Here is a 23,114-nt window from a genome sequence, read left to right as displayed (position 1 = left end):
GGCTTCTGTACATACACATGATAAATTTCATTGTTTACCATGGAAATACTGCTATGTTGTCGGTACTGCCTCTTAACAAGGCCTGATGGAGGGGTGGCACGCTCAGACCATCAGACGTCACTCCCTTCATTAGGGAAAAGTGTATAATGGACCGAGGCACATAATGACCTTGGACAAGGTCATACAGCTGACCAGAGATAATGGCTGAATGGGTAGTTAGGGACAACACACAGGACAGAACAGACTTTGTAAAACCAGAATGGTGTGAGAAAAACAATTCTACCGGTAGATTTCCCTTCTGTGTGATACTAAGATTTCAGGATAGCTTTACCAGACCAAACAAATTCAGCAAATGTGTCAGACGGCCAGACATAATGTCCATCACAAACTGACAATGTGTCCTTGAGGTTTTACTCTACCAGGAAATCGCAGCAGGATTATACACTAAATTTGTACATATATATTTACATTGAATATAATAATAATACTTAATTTACTAAGGTCTATATGGTATAAAATATACATGTGGCAATGTAAACATGCAAGCAGAAATCCGGGGAGGGAATGGAAGTCAACTTCTAAGACACAGTACACCACAAATCCATTGAATTCAACAAACACCGATTCTACATAAGCTCAAACAAGAGTCCTGCTGATCAACATTAATTGAATTTTGACAATATGCTGCTCTCTTTTCAATGAAACATTATAAAGCACTCAGGGACGTCTTTATAAAACATGTCTACAATTAAAACAAATTCCATCAGTACTACAGACTGAAACTCAAATGAAAATTTAAAATTCTTTAGCATGGAACTTGAGGCAGTTAAAAAATTACTAATTAAAAATATTAATTTGGTTTTCAGCAAAATCAAACTTCCCGCTATTTTATTTTGAACTTAAATAACAGCTATATACATAACAAATGTCTGTCTTATTGTTGTGTACACAGGTATATGAATCCTTAAGAACAACATTTGCCCTAACCCTAGTTACATATAAACAGCTAGACAGATACCTGTATGTATCTACTACTTACATCTGTTGTACTCTTGCGGAACTTGAAAAGCCCCAGTTTGGAGCCCTTCGTTTTCGTTTTCGAGGACATTCTGCTTCTGAAGTTAACGTCTAAGACACAAATGTACAAATTGTCGTAGTTAGACTGTCTCCTGACTTCATCAGGGCGCTACATCTGTATCCCGTCGTCAATGGTTAGCCTTCCATCCTTGTACCAGGTAGATCTCATATCGGCAACATTCTGTCACACCTACAAAATCATAAATAACAGGATTTTGATTATAAATATGAGAGTTTAGTGATTAGAGCAGGTAACAGCTGGTTTTATAGAACAGCACACGTCAAAATGACAAACAGGTTTAACTTCTAGAAATGGTTTCAGCCACTTCAGTCATTTGATAAAGTGCCTTTCTTGCTATGTACAGGTAAAATGGTATAAGGACAGTCTAAAGTAATAAATAGGACTCTTTCAATAGGAGTGATATATGTCTAACACATTAACCCTGTACTGGGATGTAGGGCTCTTAGTAACCAGAATCAATACCCATCAAAGGATTTTTCCTTCAACAACAAATCTGTTTCAACATAAATCTAACACAACATCCTGAAATCATGACTTGTGTATACAAAACCTAGTCCATATGTTAGAGTACTGCAAGATAGAATTTTAGGATATTACAACACCAGCAAGACCTACATATTAAAACTACAAACTTTATTTGGCAACAACTGCAAAACAATTAAAGTACATCAGGTAAAAAATCACTTTTGTTGACCAGAATTGGAAGCATGAAAGGGGCCTCAATACCATGGGAGGAAACCCTGAGTACCCAGACACCCCCTCAATACCACGGGAGGAAAACCTGAGTACCCAGACACCCCCCTCAATACCATGGGAGGAAAACCTGAGTACCCAGACACCCCCCTCATTACCACGGGAGGAAACCCTGAGTACCCAGACACCCCCCTCAATACCACGGGAGGAAACCCTGAGTACCCAGACACCCCCCTCAATACCATGGGAGGAAACCCTGAGTACCCAGACCCCCCCCCTCAATACCATGGGAGGAAAACCTGAGTACCCAGACACCCCCCTCAATACCATGGGAGGAAAACCTGAGTACCCAGACACCCCCCTCAATACCATGGGAGGAAAACCTGAGTACCCAGACACCCCCCTCAATACCATGGGAGGAAAACCTGAGTACCCAGACACCCCCCTCAATACCATGGGAGGAAAACCTGAGTACCCAGACCCCCCCCTCAATACCATGGGAGGAAAACCTGAGTACCCAGACACCCCCTCAATACCATGGAAGGAAAACCTGAGTACCCAGACACCCCCCTCAATACCACGGGAGGAAACCCTGAGTACCCAGACACCCCCCTCAATACCATGGGAGGAAACCCTGAGTACCCAGACCCCCCCCTCAATACCATGGGAGGAAAACCTGAGTACCCAGACACCCTCCCTCAATACCACGGGAGGAAAACCTGAGTACCCAGACACCCCCCCTAAATACCATGGGAGGAAAACCTGAGTACCCAGACACCCCCCTCAATACCATGGGAGGAAAACCTGAGTACCCAGACACCCTCCCTCAATACCACGGGAGGAAAACCTGAGTACCCAGACACCCCCCTCAATACCATGGGAGGAAAACCTGAGTACCCAGACACCCCCCTCAATACCATGGGAGGAAAACCTGAGTACCCAGACACCCCCTCAATACCATGGAAGGAAAACCTGAGTACCCAGACACCCCCCTCAATACCATGGGAGGAAAACCTGAGTACCCAGACCCCCCCCTCAATACCATGGGAGGAAAACCTGAGTACCCAGACACCCCCTCAATACCATGGAAGGAAAACCTGAGTACCCAGACACCCCCCTCAATACCATGGGAGGAAAACCTGAGTACCCAGACACCCCCTCAATACCATGGAAGGAAAACCTGAGTACCCAGACACCCCCTCAATACCATGGGAGGAAAACCTGAGTACCCAGACACCCCCCCTCAATACCATGGGAGGAAAACCCGAGTACCCAGACACCCCCTTCCCTATCTTTTTCATGCCCAATCAAGCGAGTGTGTAATTTTTAGAAACATAAGACATAACAATGCACTTTAGTATATATAAAGTAACAAAGAATCGGATAGAATCACACAAAGCTTGGATATTCATGATGCTAGACTTTATATCCAATTGATATGGATAGTTGATTTCATATTATCATCAGTTAGTTGAAAAAGTACCTCTATAACACGGTAATCTTAACTCCTTTTTATGTTGAAAGCCTTCTGCTAAATTACGATTGGAAAAATTGCTGTTTCTGTACATTGTTTTCTGTGACAGTGCAGCAATTTACTGTTACACTAATCTGTTTATTTTAAAACTTAGTGCTCCAAAATAAATATACTTAATTACAGCTGACAACACAACCTGATGTCTTAAGTTCGTAGTCCTTTATTTACTTTTAATTAGACAGTATATAACATAGCAACCCTGCATACTGAAGGTATCCATGCCTCAACGATAAATCTGATACAACATCACAAAGAAGCAAGGCGTTGGCTCCTCTCCCCTATTATGAACATTTTTTTTACAAGATACAAAGTATACTTTAATGACTCATATATTTGATTCCTCAGCCCCTGCTTGATGTGGAACTCAATAAGTTTAAGTAACCCCCTAATTTAATATCTCTTATAAACAGGACTCATTAATATTATGGACTCGCATGAAAAAATCCTACAAACTCACTGATACAGCGTAGGAAAATAATGCTCCCAGCATATAGCTCCTGATCTGGGAGATAATTATTATTTCAATAATCCAAATGGTTTGAGATTTTCCCATCAATACCAAAGCTATACTGGAAGTCACTGTCAAAACATGAAATACTGTTACACTCTTACATATTCAAATCAAGCAAATCTTAAGAGGGCTCTGTATAACCTAGTACATGAACCTCTACACACATGGCAGGATGTCAGTTCTTCAGGAGAATTTCTACAACTGGAGATTTGTCTTGTCTTACTTATTTAGTCTTGGTCTGTGAAATGTAATTGTCACTTAAGAAAATTTTGTGGTCCAATGGTGTACAAAATATTAACAGTGCATATGTACAAAGAAAACTACGTCCTTAATTCAGGAACAAAGATATAAAGTTGTATGTCAGTTGTCTACAGTGACATATCATTAGTTATGCTAATGTCAAATTTTATGCAAGGACAATTTTCCGACTTTGTAAGATTGTAAAAAATGAAGGTCAAATAATATAAATGCAAATTTTATTCAAATCTCTTTCTACTTGCTTGACAATGTTCAGTTTGACCACAGAGTGAACCGGAGTCTCTCTATTATACTCGAAGGCGTCAAGTACATAATTGCTCAAAGGTAATTTGAACAACGATTAATTTAAGTTATAGAATACAAAATGACTTGAAGTATCAAGAACAAATTCAGAAGTACAAAATAATTCAAATGTACACAGTACAAAATGGCTCACATGTACACAATACAAAATGGCTCACATGTACACATGCAAAATTACTTATCAGGTAAAAGCCCCAAGCTCAAAAAATGTATTAAGTGTAAAATGTCTGAAATGTACAAAATTCAAAATTACTCAAATGTCACTCAGAAAGTTACCAGAAAACCAAATGGCCTGAAGTTAACCAAAATGACTCAAATACACAAAGTACAAAATGACTAAAAATTACCAAGTAAACAAGAGATCCCAGAGGGATCTTGGCGCCCACCATTGAATGTTCTTTATAGGTTCCATGTCAGATTGATCTTTTCTCTACTTTTCTCTTCTTCTAAGTCTTACTAATCTGTGTAAACTCAGAAGAAACCTCTAGTACTTTTCAAACAAGGGAAACCTATATATAAAATTTAAGATTTAGGCACCAAGGGGAACCTATGTATATGGAATTTGAGAAAGATCCCTTCAGTGCTTTCTGAGAAATAGTGATAACAAACTTCAATTGTCAAAATCCAAGATGGCTGCTTGTCGGCCATGTTGTTTTCCGATTGGTCTCAAAATGCAATATGCATAACTAGGCACCTGGGGGAACCTACATATGAAATTTCAGGAAGATCCCTTCATTAGTTTCTTAGTAATAGTGATAACCAGTTTCAATTTTCGAAATCCAAGATGGCTGCCTGTCGGCCATGTTGTTTTCTGATTGGTCTCAAAATGCAATATGCATAACAAGGCACCAAGGGGAACATACATATGAAATTGGAGAAAGATCCAATCAGAACTTTCTCAGAAATAGCGATAACAAACTTCTATGGTCAAAATCCAAGATGGCTGCCTGTCGGCCATGTTGTTTTCCGATCAGTCCCAAAATGCGATATGCATTACCAGGCACCAAGGGGAACCTACATAACAAATATGAAAAAAATCCCTTTAGTACTTTCACAGAAATAGCGATAACAAACTTCAATTGTCAAAATCCAAGATGGCTGCCTGTCGGCCATGTTGTTTTCAGATCGGTCTCAAAATGCTATATGCATAACTAAGCACCAAGGGGAACCTACATAACAAATATGAAAAAGATCCCTTTAGTACTTTCACAGAAATAGCGATAACAAACTTCAATTGTCAAAATCCAAGATGGCTGCCTGTCGGCCATGTTGTTTTCAGATCGGTCTCAAAATGCAATATGCATAACTAGGCACTAAGGGGAACCTACATATGAAATTTGAGAAAGATCCCTTCTGTGCTTTTTGAGAAATAGCGATAACAATCTTCAATTGTCAAAATCCAAGATGGCTGCCTGTCGGCCATGTTGTTTTCCGATTGGTCTCAAAATGCAATATGCATAACTAGGCACCAAGGGGAACCTACATATCAAATTTGAGAAAGATCCCTTCAGTACTTTCTTAGAAATAGCGATAACAAACTTCAATGGTCAAAATCCAAGATGGCTGCCCGTCGGCCATGTTGTTTTCCGATCGGTCCCAAAATGCAATATGCATAACTAGGCACCAAGGGAAACCTACATATAAAATTTGAGAAAGATCCCTTCAGTACTTTCTCAGAAATAGCGATAACAAACTTCAATGGTCAAAATCCAAGATGGCTGCCCATCGGCCATGTTGTTTTCCGATCGGTCCCAAAATGCAATATGCATAACTAGGCACCAAGGGAAACCCACATATCAAATTTGAGAAAGATCCCTTCAGTACTTTCTTAGAAATAGCGATAACAAACTTCAATTGTCAAAATCCAAGATGGCTGCCTGTCGGCCATGTTGTTTTCCGATCGGTCCCAAAATGCAATATGCATAACTAAGCACCAAGGGAAACCAACATATGAAATTTGAGAAAGATCCCTTCAGCTCTTTCTCAGAAATAGCGATAACAAACTTCAATGGTCAAAATCCAAGATGGCTGCCTGTCGGCCATGTTGTTTTCCGATCGGTCCCAAAATGCAATATGCATAACTAGGCACCAAGGGGAACCTACATATGAAATTTGAGAAAGATCCCTTCAGTACTTTCTGAGGATTAGCGATAACAAGAATTGTTTACGGACGGACGGACGGACGGACGGAGGGAGGGACGGAGGGACGGACGGACGACGGACCACGGACGCAGGGCGATTTGAATAGCCCACCATCTGATGATGGTGGGCTAAAAATGACTAAAAATTACCAGGTAGAAGAAGACTCAAAGCACAATCAGGACAAAATAATTTAAAGTAATACCAAACTGTTTGACCACTACCACATAACCAGCAGTCGAAGATCCCTATATTTAGTTCTACAAAAGAAACTTCATTTGACCTTGACTGAAAGGACAGTGTGACCTTGAGGGGTTATCCTGGGAGAAGGAACTGCATGATGCTGGCTGTTATGTAGGCAGTAAAACCATGACAAACAGATATTGGTCGTCCACAGCGAGCCACAGAGTTTTGTGGTACAGTCCCATGTGTATAACAAGTCAATATGAAATGGAGGAATACATATACCATTCATCACAGTGATTTACTTTTAATGGTTTATTGTGGCTACTCTCCGTCAATACATCAAACAAGGACCTTATCGTGACATTGGGTCTCCAACAAATACATAAAACCCAATCTGCTGATGCGATATCATCCAATACTTTGGACGATATATATATATATGTATATGTGTGTGTGTATGTATGCAATGAAAAAGGATATCTTCATTTTATCTACAGGGTGGTTTTCACTTCATCAATACACCATCTGGTCATATCAGTATGTAACTCTGGAATGTACCAGGAAATCGGTATCACACTTGTAGATAGGAGTAAAGTAATCTTAGTACACAATCAGATAAGTATAGGTAAACAGAAAACTACCCCGCACCTACAAAGTATTAATACCCCACATCTACACAATTAACTAAATACCACACCTACACAATTAACTAAATACCACACCTACACAATTAACTAGATACCACACCTACATAATTAACTAAACACCACACCTACACAATTAACTAAATACCACACCTACACAATTAACTAAATACCACACCTACACAATTAACTAAATACCACACCTACACAATTAACAACATCCCACACATACACAATTAACAATATCCCACACCTACACAATTAACAATATCCCACACCTACACACGAAACAATACCCCACACCTACACACGAAACAATATCCCACACCTACACAATTAACAATACCCCACACCTACACAATAAACAATACCCCACACATACACAATTAACAACATCCCACACATACACAATTAACAATATCCCACACATACACAATTAACAATACCCCACACCTACACAATAAACAACATCCCACACCTACACAATTAACAATATCCCACACATACACAATTAACAATATCCCACACCTACACAATTAACAATACCCACACCTACACAATAACATCCCACACATACACAATTAACAATACCCCACACATACACAATTAACAACATCCCACACATACACAATTAACAATATCCCACACATACACAATTAACAACATCCCACACCTACACAATTAACAATATCCCACACATACACAATTAACAATATCCCACACCTACACAATTAACAATACCCCACACCTACACAATTAACAATACCCACACATACACAATAAACAATACCCCACACATACACAATTAACAATATCCCACACATACACAATAAACAATATCCCACACATACACAATTAACAATATCCCACACCTACACAATTAACAACATCCCACACATACACAATTAACAATATCCCACACATACACAATTAACAATACCCACACCTACACAATAAACAATATCCCACACATACACAATTAACAACATCCCACACATACACAATTAACAACATCCCACACATACACACGAAACAATATCCCACACATACACAATTAACAATATCCCACACATACACAATTAACAATATCCCACACATACACAATTAACAATATCCCACACCTACACAATTAACAATACCCCACACCTACACAATAAACAATATCCCACACCTACACAATTAACAATATCCCACACATACACAATTAACAACATCCCACACATACACAATAAACAATATCCCACACCTACACACGAAACAATATCCCACACATACACAATAAACAATATCCCACACATACACAATAAACAATATCCCACACACACACACCATTAACAATATCCCACACCTACACACGAAGCAATATCCCACACATACACACGAAACAACATCCCACACATACACAATAAACAATATCCCACACATACACACGAAACAATATCCCACACCTACACAATTAACAATATCCCACACATACACAATTAACAATATCCCACACATACACAATTAACAATATCCCACACCTACACACGAAACAATATCCCACACATACACAATAAACAATATCCCACACATACACAATAAACAATATCCCACACATACACAATTAACAATATCCCAAACATACACACGAAACAATATCCCACACATACACAATAAACAATATTCCACACCTACACATGAAACAATATCCCACACATACACAATAAACAATATCCCACACATACACAATAAACAATATCCCACACATACACAATTAACAATATCCCACACCTACACACGAAACAATATCCCACACCTACACAATTAACAATATCCCACACATACACAATTAACAATATCCCACACCTACACAATTAACATCCCACACATACACAATAAACAATATCCCACACCTACACAATAAACAATATCCCACACCTACACACGAAACAATATCCCACACATACACAATAAACAATATCCCACACATACACAATAAACAATATCCCACACACACACACCATTAACAATATCCCACACATACACACGAAACAATATCCCACACATACACAATAAACAATATCCCACACATACACAATTAACAACATCCCACACCTACACAATTAACAATATCCCACACATACACAATTAACAATATCCCACACCTACACAATTAACAATATCCCACACCTACACACGAAACAATATCCCACACATACACAATAAACAATATCCCACACATACACAATAAACAATATCCCACACATACACAATTAACAATATCCCACACATACACACGAAACAATATCCCACACATACACACAAAACAATATCCCACACCTACACATGAAACAATATCCCACACATACACAATAAACAATATCCCACACATACACAATAAACAATATCCCACACATACACAATAAACAATATCCCACACATACACAATTAACAATATCCCACACCTACACACGAAACAATATCCCACACCTACACAATTAACAATATCCCACACATACACAATAAACAATATCCCACACCTACACAATTAACAATACCCCACACCTACACAATTAACAATATCCCACACCTACACAATTAACAATATCCCACACCTACACAATTAACAACATCCCACACTTACACAATTAACAATATCCCACACCTACACAATTAACAATATCCCACACCTACACAATTAACAATACCCCACACCTACACAATTAACAATATCCCACACCTACACAATTAACAATATCCCACACCTACACAATTAACAACATCCCACACTTACACAATTAACAATACCCCACACCTACACAATTAACAATATCCCACACCTACACAATTAACAATACCCCACACCTACACAATTAACAATATCCCACACCTACACAATTAACAACCCTTGTATATTAGACATGTATGTTCCACATCTACACCTGCATATTAGACATGTATGTTCCACATCTACACCTGTATATTAGACATGTATGTTCCACATCTACACCTGTATATTAGACATGTATGTTCCACATCTACACCTGTATATTAGACAGGTATGTTTCACATCTATACCTATATATTAGACAGGAATGTCACACATATACACCTGTATATTAGACAGGTATGTTTCACATCTATACCTATATATTAGACAGGAATGTCACACATCTACACCTGTATATTAGACAGGTATGTCCCACATCTACACCTGTATATTAGACAGGTATGTCCCATCACTACACCTGTATATTAGACAGGTATGTCATATTCCTACACCTGTATATTAGACAGGTATGTCCCATCACTACACCTGTATATTATACAGGTATGTCCCAGGTATGTTGATAAGGCAGGTTCTACATATCTCAGGTTATTGCACTTACTGTTGTAGATAAGGAAGGAACTGTCTCAGGTAAACTGTTCCACAAACCTTGTACAGAATACGTTTAAGGTCACCATCCTGAAACACTTTCTACTGTTAGGAATATTCCACTTGAACTTTACCGGGAAGAGTCCTTGAAGTATTCCGGTGTCGGTATTGTTTACAATTACACAAACATCACAGTCTCGCACATTTACACTCACCGGTGACACCTAACACAGTTGGCCAGGTGAAAAAGTTGCATTGACAAGAGCCCAAAAAAACTACATCACAATGTATTCATAGTTTTCCGATGGCTGAAAAAGTAGGGCAGTTATTCAGGTAGTATGGATACCTGTTGGAGGTTCCCAGGCTTTCTGGCCAGGTGAGAAAACACCTGTATAGGGCCAACATGATATATCTGATGCTTCTCACTTAATTAGGGAACCTGAAGTCACATACATGTTTGGTGGGAATTTACCAGGTCACGGAGAGAGCAAAGAGATAGTAGTGAGACCAACTGGGTTAATATTCCAGTATACCTCATTAACTTATTCATGGGGTATGATAATTTTGCAGCTGGACAGTGCTTTTCAAATTGTGGATCAAGTTAACACTTCCTAAAAAATTATAAATTAATTTTTTCCTGATATGAGCATCTGTATAAAGGATTGTTCAGGATTTTCAGAAGTAAATTATTCACCATCAATGCCCTCTAACATGACAACCAATCCAGAATGCTCTCTAACATGACAACCAATCAGGATGTCCCCTAACATGACAACTATCCAAAATGCTCTCTAACAAAACAACCAATAAAAAAGCTCTCCATCATTACAACCAATCAGAATGCTCTATCACATGAAAACCAAACAGAATGATCACCGACATGACAACCAATCAGAATGATCACCGACATGACAACCAATCAGAATGATCACCGACATGACAACCAATCAGAATGATCACCGACATGACAACCAATCAGAATGATCACCGACATGACAACCAATCAGAATGATCACCGACCTGACAACCAATCAGAATGACGACAACCAATCAGAATGCTCTCAGTTACCAATGGTTTTTCAGTCAATCAAATGAAGGAATATTCTGTACATGTAATCATACTAATTAATCTTTACCTTAATTTCAGACTGCACCTATTATTGATTGTTTCTATACAATGTGATAAGAAAACTCAGGAGCATAAACAATATATATATAACCATGTTGGAAAATAATTGAACCATGAAAGTAAGTAGATGCAGAAATTGTTGTATGAGAGCCAAAAGATGGTAGGGTGGACAGGTTTAGTGTTAGTACACAGGTTTTCTTATTGTTTGTACACAGGTTCTTTTGTTGTTTGTGCACGGGTTTTCTTGTTGCTTGTACCCCGGTTCTCTTGTTGTTTGTGCACAGGTTCTCTTATTGTTTGTACCCAGGTTCTTTTGTTGTTTGTACACAGGTTTTCTTGTTGTTTGTACACAGGTTCTCCTGTTGTTTGTACACAGGTTCTCTTGTTGTTTGTACACAGGTTCTCTTGTTGTTTGTACACAGGTTCTCCTGTTGTTTGTACACAGGTTCTCTTGTTGTTTGTACACAGGTTCTCTTGTTTGTACACAGGTTCTCTTGTTGTTTGTACACAGGTTTTCTTGTTACTTGTACACAGGTTCTCTTGTTGTTTGTACACAGGTTTTCTTGTTACTTGTACACAGGTTCTCTTGTTGTTTGTACCCAGGTTCTCTTGTTGTTTGTACACAGGTTATCTTGTTGTTTGTACCCAGGTTTTCTTGTTGATTGTACCCAGGTTCTCTTGTTGTTTGTACACAGGTTCTCTTGTTGTTTGTACACAGGTTCTCTTGTTGTTTGCACCCCGGTTCTCTTGTTTGTACACAGGTTATCTTATTGTTTGTACCCAGGTTCTCGTGTTGTTTGTACACAGGTTCTCTTATTGTTTGTACACAGGTTCTCTTGTTGTTTGTACACAGGTTCTCTTGTTGCTTGTACCCAGGTTCTCTTGTTGTTTGTACACAGGTTATCTTATTGTTTGTACCCAGGTTCTCTTGTTGTTTGTACACAGGTTCTCTTGTTGTTTGTACCCAGGTTCTCTTGTTGTTTGTACACAGGTTCTCTTGTTGACGGATCATTGCCACTGCAAATCTAATCCCCAAATTCAATGAACCTCCAATTACAATGGTACAGGGTTGACACACGGGACAATACACCACACCAGACAACAACAAAGAATTAGATCAGCCAACACCATGTTTGTTGTAGCAAAGATAACAAACATTGTCTCCACACAAGATCAAATTGTAGCTTGGCATTTCTTACTACATACTTCGTACTTTAAGTGCTAGATCTTCAAAACACAATGAAATTTTTAAAATAACCCAATTCTGCGAGCTGAAGACAATAGGGAAGGAATGTAAGTGCCAAACTAGATAATTATCATATTACTATGAGTACTAGAACATTTTGAGCTAACAGTTCAGTTATACTTTTCACACAACTGTAATGGTTCATAAAGACTTCAGCTACATGTTTATTGTTTATAACATACAAATTTTGGTAGAAGCAAAAACCTGACAGCAAAATCGCGAAAGTTACAGTACGTTAAGTTAAAGAATGTGTTTTATAATATTTTTACATGTTAATTGTTTATAACATACAAATTTTGGTACAAGCAAAAACCTGACAGCAAAATTTCGAAAGTTACAATACGTTAAGTTCAAGAATGTGTTTTATGATATACCAGACTTTCTCTTCGGTCTTTTTTTTTCAAATCTTTGACATGTATTCATATGCATGAATAAAAATGATTTTATAATCAAGATCTTATCATATTTTATACATTGAGCACCATAAATACCTTGTAAGTAGAGCTGATAATTACACAGAAGAAACAGCCTTCAGTAGATAGTTTAATAACATCTATCAAGTGACAGAATTCAAATTCTAAAAATGAGGTAAATCCACAACTATCAGACATGAAGGCTTTAAATATTGTAATAGATTAAACTGTCTGCACAGTCTGACTGGTGTTTATGTCTCATTCAGATAATGTCAGTCTAAAACAAACATTTGAAGGACCCTGATCATATCCTGTTTTCATGGTAACAACATTCAAGCATTCTCAATGACTTCTAATGCTTTACAGCTTATACTGTGATATAGGATATAATGTATTTTTCATGATTTTATTATCTGAGTTTATGTTTCTGAAATTGCATTAGAAATCTTATCAAGCCTAGAATCAGACAGCAGCCAGGTAAACATTGTAAGGTATATAGATGGTAATACGTATATAAACATATAATTCCAGGTTTCTCACATTTCATTTTTGTTTTTCGTTGGGTTGTCGCCATTAAATTCGCAGAAGATGAAAGAGATATTCTAAAACATTACAGACATCACAAGAGTCATCTAATTTTGAAATTAATTAAATTTTTTCAAAAATGTATTTCAATTAAAGTTGAATATAATATATCTACACGACAACTTTTACATTATTACTCGTTTCTGACTCCGAGTTGCTTCAGGGTCCTCATCTTTTTTAAAATTTTCTTCTTTGAAGTCATACTGTAGAACCAATTTATATTGCAAATGACAGCAAAGATACAATGTATATATTTAGATGCAGAAATAGCACAGCCAATAAAAGAACAGCTATTAACAATCATACCAATTAAGGAAACAGAAATTATCATTTGTTTAGAACCTTATTAATAACAAGGCTATCAATTTTTGGTCAAACTATTTTATGTACTCATTGTTTATGATGACAGTAGATATGAGGAACAATTATTTGGCCAGATATACCAGCTGTTTTGGAAACTGAACTCTTTGCGACATCTGTTTTTTGGTAAGAGCCAAATTTAAATGCCCTCTTTGTTGCAAGTTAAGAAAAATAAGTCAGAGTATAAAATCCATGGAACTGTTACCAGATGCTGTTATACAGTCGATATGATACAATTTAGGTGACAAATAAATATTCATCATCACCCTATTGTATTTATCTGTCACCTAAACTCTTTATATTGACTGTATACTCAAGTACATGTATCTGGTAACAGTTCAATGTTAATACAGGTCATTGGTAGCTTCCATTAGAAAAAGGATTATAATATTGCAGAATGTAGAAAGCAATAAAAAGGGTTCATATTAGATAGGTTTTACTGAACAAACATGGAACCCAGATACAAATGCCTTGATAGGTGATCGATTGGCACAATGGTAACACACCTTTCACCTAGATGGCCAGAGTTCATTCAAAAGGTTAAGGGTCACCTGCCTGACCATGTGAGTTTTCTCTTAGTACTAAGATTTCCTCCCTCAGTAAGACCTGTAGCATGATTTTATCTGGGTCAACAAGAGTGATTATGTAATTAATATTATCCAGGTCAACAAGTGTGATCATATAATCAATATGATGTATTTCTATATGAGCCAACAAGCAGAATCAATATGAGATGATATAACTTGTTTTCCAATAAAAGATAAATAAAAGTCTAAAGAAAATTGCCTTGATGATCACCGCTAATCTGCATTTTATTCTGAGATAATGTAAGCACCAATGGATTCACTACTGTAACTATGTTAATCTGTCCAATGAAATACCAATGGTATATTTTGTGACCAGAAAAACAGTGTTTTTTCACAATGGAAAGAGGAAAAGATGTTTTGGCAATTCATCAATAATAGTAGAATCATGAAATATATATAGCTGTCCAGTTTAGTCTCTGACACTGACCACAAGACAAAAACCAGATTTTACACTTAAAACAGTTTTGTACAGCCTTATCCAAAGGGATACACATAACATTTCTATACAGATACTAGACAACGTGAGGCAATACACATTAAAACATTCACTGTAACATATACACACAAATCATAGCAGTTAATTATTACACATGGCATGCATGTAAAGACTGATTCTTGAATTCTTAATGACAAAATTGTTTTTGTATAATCTACAGAAAACAGTTGTATATATGTGCTACACTACATGTTTCAGGACAAGGTAACATAATTAATTACCTGAGCTGGTTTATTTTTTGATGTGTAGGAAAACATAACCAGGGACGTATATATATGTCCCTGACATAACTAAACAGTGTATTAATATGAAATAAATACTTCTAAAGTAAGTATATCGGCAGACAATGATATAGTTTTTCTTGTATTTTTAAATTAAATTATATTTTAAAGCTATCTGTTTTAAGAATAAATATGGTAAATGTCATATAAACATGCACAGCTGTAAAATCTATATATGTGTGTATGTGTACTGATATTATAATTTATATTAAATCAATGAAATACGAGTCCAAATATTTTTAAAGGAATCCAGTTACACTAGGTTCTACTGAGCTATAAAGAAAATCATAACTTCAAAATCTAGTCATGATTCTCTGGAATTTAGGAAATGTACATGTTAATTGTCTTTAACCATTCAACTCCTGGTTGTTAGACACCATTCTGACTTTGTCTTGTTTTAAATGCCACAAATAAAATGAGGATTTGAAGGTACATACGTTCAATGTACAGGAAGGGTGCTGCCAAAATGTGAGGTTGTTCCTAAAATAACATGGCCTTACATTACAAGCTCAAAACATACAAATATACAACCTATACTTACCAAGAAGTATATCCGTTACAGATACAGTGGCTCTGAATATACAATTACATGAACCAACAGGTGCAGTAAATGCAGTGCTACAGGTATGACAATTTTAAATCACACAGGTAATTGTTTTTTGTACAGTGTTATCGTCCCTAGTACAAATTGTCAAGTTAGGAATGTCTAGGTCAGACCACCTGAGGCACATGTAAACATATTAACATAGTAATACTACCTATTTTTTATCTATCTTCTATGGCTTTCTGTTTACACCTGTCCCTTGGGGTAAATATGACCGGTCAAATGACCGCTGTCCACTACTGCTAGTTTTAATCATTTTGATTGAAGGATGACAGATGTTATGTAATATCATTCAATTTTGTAAATTCTGAATTCAGACATCAGTTTGAACCAAACCCTGGGTTCAATCATGCAGGTCACAATACACATACTAGATATACACCATTTCATTCACAAGTGAAAGTATTGTACAATATATATACAGGTGGTTGAAATTCACATGTAGATATAGAATGAATGACCAATTAAAAATGCATCTGAATAATTGACACCTTCAAATTGCGACCTGACTGCCACACAGACAAAATGACTGTGACATACACACTCCGAGTTTGCCCTGGATAAACTTAGAACTAAAACTGAAAATTTCAAACAATGGTTTACACCTGTAATTGACACCTGATGATAGGAATTCACAGCTGATAAGCATGCGCATGTTACCTATAGTAGATCTGACATACATATGTATAGGTCCCTCAATTAAGATTTATCGAGTAGACAGCTTCATCAACTACAAACAATTCTGCAGCATATGTATATGACTTTGAAACATACTCATTATATACAATATCCCAGTGGGTACACATATATATGTCTATATATAATTGTAGCATCCTCATTATCAGTAGAGATGAACACATTACCTGCCGGTGAAATGTACTGTAGGATTCGGTCAACAAACCTTACCTATCTCCTCCACGGTATCTGTGGGGCTATATAACTATCCAACCAGGGATAATTAAGTTGTCGTGATGACACAATGGTCTTTATGGCATTTCAAAATTTACATGTGTGACCACCTTTCTAAATAGGTGGTGCATGTAAATTAGATAAAAAACACAAACCCTCAGGCCAAAGGGCATAGATTAAACGGCTAATCTGATAGGGAAACTATTCCTGGGACAGCTATAGATAAACCAAGTTTATTTCTCACCTGTACATATATATATTAAGGAGAATTTCCTTCACAGGTAAACACAATCAACATAGGTATATAAATAGGTATGGGTTGACTTCACAACTTAGTGAGATAAATACACACACACAGGTTTATAGTGAGGTATGCCAATATATGACAGCACCACTGTTTGTGGTCTCAAGACATTGTAAATGGTTTGGTATTTGACCTTTGAGATATTAATGGAATTTTATATTCCTCAGAGTAATTCCGGGGGATCAACGACAGACTCGATCTATACCCATATAATCCTCGGTGTTGACTGTAGGTATTGCAGTCCAAAATACACCGTGAATGTAGGACATTTATAGACGTGTCCCTGGTACAAACATAAATTCTCTATGCTAGACATTTAACATTCAGATAGAAATTAAATTCAAAAGTTTATCAGATAGAAAATGAATACAATAGTTTAGAATAACATCAATCAAATTACAAATGTAAACATGAGTACATTATTGTGCCCCCCCCCCCCCCCCCCCCCACCTCCCTGCATGGAATCAACAAATTAATGATCCCCACATTCATCCCCCCCCTCCCCTTAGCTACATCCTCCCTCAACTACATTCCCCTCCCTGGAATCAACAAATTACCCCCCCCCCCCCCCCCCCCCCCCTCACCAATGGAGAATGTACAGATTTACAAATTTTGCCCTGATCTTCACTATAAAATTTGTTATTCAGACATTGACACATGATCAATGAAGACAATGTCAATGTATACTCCTATGTCAACTACACTGTAATTTATATTTAAGTCATTAATTGTTTTTGGATAATTCAGGTACACACCTTTCACTATATTCTGTTGTTTGTGGGTCAAAATCGATTTTTTTTTTCTACTGTTCTGAAATAGAAAAGAAATTTTGAAAATGTTTGCAATAATTTTTAAAATAATCTTTTTATAGTCAATAAGAATTGTTTTCTGTATCTCGATCTCAATAGAATTTCACTTGTTGATAAAACACTGACTGTTCCTCCCATGCTTCCAGGATGTCATTCTAAAATCCACATCATGTTTACAATCAATGTAAATGCATGTACATCTCCAACACCCTGCATGTGTGTTCCATAAGTAGTTTGTGCTATACAAAATAATTCAAGTCATCCACACAAATTAAAGTTGACAACACCATGACAGAAAACTTCTAAAAACTTACATGAGCACATTTAGAATCCTAGATTTCCTGTTGTACACAATTCATTTACCTGAAACACACCTGAATCACACCTGTGTATATCCCACCTGTACAGGAAATCAGCAAATCACAACCCCTAAACACCCTACATGGTATTTCCCTGGGGTAACTTCCTGTACTTATAGATTCCTGGCATACTGTGCCTTAGGCTATAGATGGTTTCCACAGTAATCTGGGTACATCATTTCCTATTACTTTGATGGTATTAACAGCCTAAAATCACATTATATAAAACATGTCCTGCTTAAAATAACAACTGTCCTAATGAAGATATAACATATACTGTTGTCATTACAAATCTTTGGTTATTTCACACTTTAACACTAGGTGACCCATCAATCATATACATGATCTAGGATACCTTGTTATATACAGGTAGGTTTTACCTGTGGCAGTACCTGTGGCTGTCACCTGATGGTCTGGGTGATAAGATACAACACAGTCCCTAACACCCTTCCCTATATACCATAAAGCGATATAAGTGGACAGTGGACAACAGTTCCTCTCAGGTAAAATATAAAGGTATTATAGGTAGATATCAAGTCACCTACCATTACAGGTAACATCAATGAAACAGGAGATGTATACAGCCATATCACATAACAACTTTCCCCTGTCAACTCATCTAAAACATCATTGATGGTGGTTTTCCTGGGTACATGTATGGTGTATTACGTACATTGTGATTTTAACCTATAACATGTATTAAATTATAAACTTCCTGGATATTACACATATATGCACCAATGCTTAAAACTTATAAGCACCACAGTATTTACAATACATGAATATGTGCTTGTAACTAAGCTCTCCTAGATATTGGTACTGAAGCCCTTATCCAGCATCACTGACCATATAAGGAAATGCCCTTATCCAGCATCACTGACCATATAAGGAAATATCATTTTATCATGCATTTCCAGTGGAAATATTGACTGTTTTGCATATGCGTACTGCTAGCTGAACATTGACCATAAAAATTTATCATGAAATCCACCATATCTGCTGAGCACGCATGGACTTCATCCAGTTCAATACTCCCAGTCAAACTGATTCCTCACAGGAAACATAGCCTAGCTACTTTTAATTTGCCAGTGAAATAATGATGTTAAACAAATATAACAAGAAGGCCCTATTGATATGGCCATGACATATTCCATATCCTTCAATCTCCTTACAGTCGATATAATCAACCCTCAATTCAATTTGAGTTGATAGTGATGGCAAGAGACTTTTAATATTAATGCTAATTATCATATGTTTGTCTGTAATATTGGTTGTAAAAAAATGTAAACTTTAATTATTTTACCACAGGAAACCAGAGTACCTTGAGAAACCCGACATGGTCGTGAAGATGACCCCGTACCTTTTCACATCTGATCAGGGAACTGAACTGCATGGCCACAGCTAGTTACCAATGTGCAACCACACCACTCAATTATTGGTGCACTAGCCGAGTTTCCGCTGTCCCTGACACCACACGGGCTATTACTGCACCTGTGGTCATTAACCATACTTAAAAACCTTTGTTTTACAAACCTGGTATGCCATATCTACCAGGCTGGTGCCATATCTTCCCAGGCATACAGAACAATTTATTGTGTTCTATTTCGAAGAAAAAAATTATTACGGTATTAAAAATTAAATGTAAAAATTTTTTGTTTCCTTTTTTCCTTTTCATAGACTTTAGCTATAATAGAACAATTCCTGTCCTACTTTGTTACAGTATCAAGTTGACAGATGTGTTTACATTATACATAACACTAAGATGCATGAACACCCTGCCATTTTTGGCTTTGAGACACTATTCACTGTATCAAGTTGACAATGCTAACAACCCTTAACTGAACCCTAATCAGCCCTTGGCTATCTGGCCCCTGGGATGACATGGGAGATTTAAGGTGATGTAGGGTAGGATATAGGTTTAGCTAGGTTAAATATTGTTTATCAACTGGGTAGGGTATAAAGATGGTCATATCATACCTCTCAATTAAGTAATTAACATTTGTGTACAGACAATAGTTTATATATATACTGTATATATGTACTGTACCTGGTATGTATATGTACCTGGTAAATTGTCATATTGTCAAAGCATTAAGCTATATTGCTCCATTTCCTACATCTACCTGTTCCATAATATAAACAGCACTCAAAATTTACCTGCCAAAATATCAATACAATTTAACAAGATGTTTATTTATAGCCCAGCACCATTCAACACAACCGGTCTTTATATCGTTTTAATAAAGCGGTCCACACTACTTTCCGAAATCTATACTGCATGTATGTATGCTAATAATGATACAGCATTCAGGTTTACTTAGCAATGTAACAAAGTAGTACTCAACCATACCTGGGTATTTCTTCGGTGTAATTCTGATGTCAACAATGAGTTAATCCTGAGAAAAGTTGTGTATTTACACAGGTAGGTACAGGTACAGTGCCAGGGTACCTCTAGCCAGCTGGTGTTTAATGTGGCCACCAGTAGCTACATATGTTTTATCAAAAGAAGCACATCAGTATACCTCGGTGACACTTAGGAATTGGCCCATATCTAGGTGATCAGTGAACCGTGACACGCATACCTGGAGTTCCAACAGTCGGTGGGGTTAATATCGAATTGTATGGCATGCAAGCCCCGCCCGATATGCTAACCTGCAGCATACGTAAAAGCTTGTCGTAAATACAATATTTACCAATAGTGAACGCCACGATCAAGACTGCCGACAGGTACAATGAATATGATGTAAACATCTCTATTTTGCAATAAAGAGGTTTATGTTTCACGCCTCATAAAACAATCTGTCGCACATGATCGATAAATGTTCCAGTACCTTTTTGTTGATCACATGCAAGCCTTTTTTACTACAATACATCAGGAGATAGCATTATTTTTATTATCCTTGGTAAACCAAGTTCATATTAATAAATTTTGTACTGAAAAGAAATGATAGATAGGAATTGAATATATCATACATATATACATGTATACACGATGATCGGTACTTATTATGACTAATGTATATTTCAACAATTGAATTGTGGTGTAAATCGTTCTTGCACCTATACATGTAGGTAGTAACAGCCATTGATAATTGTATTGTCGTTAGATTTCATTCCAAGGTTATAATTGACTTATTGTTTAGTGGTTCCCAGACATGAAGATTTATATAAAGTAAGAATTAATGTGCTTCTTATTTAAAATGAACTATATTTGGAACAAGTTTAAAATTATTTGGATTACATCTCAAATCAAACTCATAAGATCTGATACTGAGATTATGATCAGTACTTAAATAATATATACCTAATTTATCTGTATACTGTGCCGATAGAAAATAACATCTCTCAATATCATTTGATAAAAATTTAACATGAAATTTAAATCATAAGGATTTTTGCAATATGTATAGTAATTAAGACAATTTTCAGCATTTAATTGTCATATATCTCTTAATTAATGACAATCTGCTTCTTTTTCCAATGGTCGAGTGGTTAATGTGTCCCGACACTTTAACACTAGCCCTCCACCTCTGGGTTGCGAGTTCGAAACCTACGTGGGGCAGTTGCCAGGTACTGACCGTAGGCCAGTGGTTTTTCTCCGGGTACTCCGGCTTTCCACCACCTCCAAAACCTGGCACGTCCTTAAATGACCATGGCTGTTAATAGGACGTTAAACAAAAACAAACAAACAAACTTTTTCCAACAAACACCACACAGTTACATACTATCTGATGTCTGAGGGTACATTTAAGCATTGAACGGCTTTCAGTTGGCATTCATAGTCGATATGAATGCCAACTGGACAGAGGCAAATTCAACATGAAGCGCTAGCCGTTCAATTCTTATATTTACCATCTGCGATTTTTTATTTGTCATGCGATTTTTGTTTTGAAATTTTCAAATTCAAATTTCCCGCGCTTACGAGTAGCAGAGATCACTTCCTGTTGGCAGTTCATAGGCTGGTGAACTCGCACCTGAATTGGTAGGGTTATATAGTGACAGTGCCATACAATGGTAAATATGTCTGTATGTACAGTACATATCTGATGTCTGAGGGTACATGTCTGTATGTACAGTACATATCTGATGTCTGAGGGTACATGTCTGTATGCGTGTACAGTACTTATCTGATGACTGAGGGTACATGTCTGTATGTACAGTACATATCTGATGACTGAGAGTACCTGTCTGTATGTACAGTACATATCTGATGACTGGGGGTACCTGTCTGTATGTACAGTACATATCTGATGACTGAGGGTACCTGTCTGTATGTAGTACATATCTGATGTCTGAGAGTACATGTC

At 37.0% G+C, this 23,114-nt stretch overlaps 1 protein-coding gene across 8 annotated transcripts in view; it reads right to left on the bottom strand.

The window, feature by feature from the left end:
• Nucleotides 1-23,114, bottom strand: part of LOC117334842 (ankyrin repeat domain-containing protein 24-like) — an 83,439-nt gene that overhangs the window by 42,719 nt on the left and 17,606 nt on the right. For 2 of the 8 annotated variants that reach the window (XM_033894661.1, XM_033894668.1), the window contains exons 1-2: nt 18,763-19,118; nt 1,040-1,267 (exon numbers count right to left, since the gene is read on the bottom strand). In XM_033894661.1, coding sequence (XP_033750552.1) covers nt 1,040-1,108 — 69 coding nt within the window. In that variant the 5' untranslated portion in view covers nt 1,109-1,267; nt 18,763-19,118. Of the gene's footprint in view, nt 1-1,039; nt 1,268-16,363; nt 16,473-17,332; nt 17,532-18,394; nt 18,444-18,762; nt 19,119-21,157; nt 21,475-23,114 lie in introns of those variants that run through there. The other 6 variants (XM_033894663.1, XM_033894664.1, XM_033894666.1 and 3 more) reach the window with 6 other exon arrangements.

Source organism: Pecten maximus, chromosome 9 (assembly GCF_902652985.1).
Source record: "Pecten maximus chromosome 9, xPecMax1.1, whole genome shotgun sequence".
Lineage (NCBI taxonomy): Eukaryota > Metazoa > Mollusca > Bivalvia > Pectinida > Pectinidae > Pecten > Pecten maximus.
The sequence above is the reverse complement of the archived record's forward strand: the minus strand, read 5'-3'. Positions and strand labels throughout refer to the sequence as shown.